This window comes from Propithecus coquereli, unplaced genomic scaffold, assembly GCF_000956105.1.
Source record: "Propithecus coquereli isolate 6110/MARCELLA unplaced genomic scaffold, Pcoq_1.0 Scaffold51, whole genome shotgun sequence".
Classification (NCBI taxonomy): domain Eukaryota; kingdom Metazoa; phylum Chordata; class Mammalia; order Primates; family Indriidae; genus Propithecus; species Propithecus coquereli.
In genome coordinates this window covers 1,763,855-1,766,774 of record NW_012150952.1, presented here as the reverse complement: position 1 = coordinate 1,766,774, position 2,920 = coordinate 1,763,855, and the positions used below count along the sequence as shown (strand labels likewise).

The 2,920-nt window shown below is 34.3% G+C and overlaps 1 protein-coding gene across 1 annotated transcript in view; it reads right to left on the bottom strand.

Annotated features, from left to right (window-relative positions):
- The window catches only part of DSG2 (desmoglein 2), a 67,518-nt gene that overhangs the window by 21,643 nt on the left and 42,955 nt on the right, over positions 1 to 2,920 (bottom strand). Inside the window, exon 12 of the mRNA XM_012656568.1 lies at positions 2,908 to 2,912. Within this exon, the coding sequence (XP_012512022.1) occupies positions 2,908 to 2,912 (5 nt within the window). The remainder of the gene's footprint in view (positions 1 to 2,907; positions 2,913 to 2,920) is intronic.

Here is a 2,920-nt window from a genome sequence, read left to right as displayed (position 1 = left end):
CCAGGAATTTTCAAATTTGTTTAAACAAAAAACTAATTTCCCTTCTTTTTAGTTTATCTATTAATATCTGGTTTGCTGTTAATTCCATAAAAGATTAGCCTTCCTTTAACAGTTCTTTGTGATATTTTACAAAGTCCATTTGATATAATCAGCTTGTTACTGTATACGTATTTTATGTTCCAATGTTTCCATTTTCTTTTTATAAACATTTCCATAGTATCCTACTATTTAGATATACTTATTTTACTTAACCATTTTATCATTAGGCATTTGGGCTATCTGCAACTTTTAAATATAATTAACATTGCTCTGAATATTTTTATACACATTATTTTTCCTCTGTTGATCTACATCCTATTACTAAAAGAATTACCTAGTCAAAGTTTATTTAGGTCCTGTTGGTTTTTATTTCCAGTATCTCTGATCATTTAGATGCACTGAATATTTCTGCTTGTTTCTTCACTGTAACATTAAATACATTATATGTATTTATGTGACTTATAGCAAAGCTGTTCACTTGTTTTTTGGATGATTCATTATGAATTTCATTTCCTCTCTGTAGGGTTCTAGTTGGATAACAACTTCTGCCCTTTGTAAAATATGGATCACTATGTTGTTGGGACAAGGGCAGAACAGAAAACGGCTAGAGAAAATACACTCTTTATAATTGTAAAATCTTGTGAAAGTTCTTTTAAGTCACTCTTGCACTTGACATGCTTGTTTTAATGGCATGATGTATGCTGGATGAGAAATAAAATCTTCCAGCCAGATGTCATTAGTATTCAAAGCCCAAGACATTGTAGAAAATATGAGCTAGGTCCTGGGACCATAAAAATGTTTCCAAATCTTTGTCATTAATAGCCATAATGCTTCAAAGTGAATGGAAAAATTTTCAGCATTAAAAACAATGTATGAGGGCACATACCTCTATTTTTCACAACTCTGTCAACATATTTTATCATTTCCATTTTTGCTATTTTTTAATAGCATTAAAGATTTTAAACTAATTTTTTAATTCATTAACAAAGCTGTGGATTTTTCTCATGTAATGGTTTACTATCTCTATTTCCATATTTTAAAATATCTGTTCATCTCCTTTGTCTTTTTTTGACAGCTTCATTAAGATATAATTTACATACAATAGAATTCGTCGATTTTAAGTGTACAGCACAATGATTTCTAGTATTTGCAATAATCATTGCAGTCTGGTTTTAGAACACTTGTATCACTCCAGAAAGTTCCTTTCTGCCTGTTTGCAGTCAATGCCCACTCATGCTCCCCACCTCAGGCAACCCCCATCTGCTTTCTACCTCCACTGTTTTGCCTTTGCAAGAATTTCACATAAATGGAATCATACAATATGCAGCATTTTGCATCTGGCTTCTTACACATGGCATAATGTTTCTGAGGTTCATTCATGTTGCAGCATGTATCGGTACTTCATTTCTTTACATTGCTCATTAATATTCCTTGTAGGAATATACCACATTTTATTTATCTACTTAGCAGTTGATGGACATTTGGATTGTTATTAGCTTTTCACTATTACGAATAATGCTGCTGTGAACATTTGCACACCAGTCTTTGTAGAGACGTGCTTTTATTTTTCTTGGGTGGATACCTAGGAATAAAATTGTTGGGTCATAGAATAACTACTCTATGTTTAACTTTTAAATAAAACTGCCAAACTGGCCGTATCATTTTACATTTCTACCAGCAATCTAGTTTCTCTACATTCTTGCCAATATTTGGTATAGTCACAGTTTTTTTGATTGCTATGGTCTGAATGTTTGCGTTCCCTTACAATTCACATGCTGAAATCCTAACCCTCAAAGTGATGATATCAAGAGGTGTGGCTTTAGGGAGGCCTTAGGAGCCCTCATGAATGGGATTAGTGTGGAGGTCGTTGGCTGTTCCACTATGTGAGGACACAGCAAAAAGGCACCACGTATGAGCCAGAAAGCAGGCCCTCGCTAGACAATGACTCTGCTTTGATCTTGGACTTCCCAACCTCCAGAACTATGAGAAATAAATTTCTTTTGTTTATAAGCTACCAAGCTTATGGCATTTTGGTATAGCAGCCTGAACAGACTAAGACATTGATTTTTGAGCCATTCTAGAAGATGTGTAGTGGTATCTCTTATAGTTTTAATTTGTATTTTCCCTGGTAACTAATGATGTTGGATACCTTTTCACGTGCATATTTCTTTGTATATCTTCTTTGTCTAAATTCCTTTCAATGGAATCTGATTATTGCCCTTATAGTTCAGAAGCAATTACATGATTGAGACAGTGAATTTGCAATTTTCTCACTCTGTTGCCTTTCATTGTAATATTAATTTTACTGTTTTTTTTTTTTCTAACCCATACCCCTTTTGGTAGAAATAATGACATCTCTTTTTTGTGCTATCACATACACCGAAGCTACAGTCACGCGTGGCTTTATGATGGGTATATGTCCTGAGAAATGAGGCGTTAGGTGATTTCGTCACTGTGTGAATATAACAGAGTGTACTCACACAAACCTAGATGGTGTGGCCTACTACACACCTAGACTATGCGGTATATAGCCCACTGCTCCTAGGCTACAAGCTTGTACAACGTGTTACTGTACTGAATACTGTAGGCAACACAATAGTAAGTATTTGTGTATTTAAACATAAACATAGAAAGGTACAGTAAGAATATGGTATAAAAGATTTAAAAAATAGTACACCGGTATAGGCACTTACCACAAATGGAGCTTGCAGGACTGGAGGTTGTTCTGAGTGAGCCAGTGAGTGAGTGGGAGTGAATGTGAAGGCCTAGGACATCACTGCACACTGCTGCAGACTTTGTAAACACTGTACACTTAGGCTATGCTAAATTTATAAAAAATATTTTTCTTCAATAATAAACTTCACTTACTGTAACTTTATAA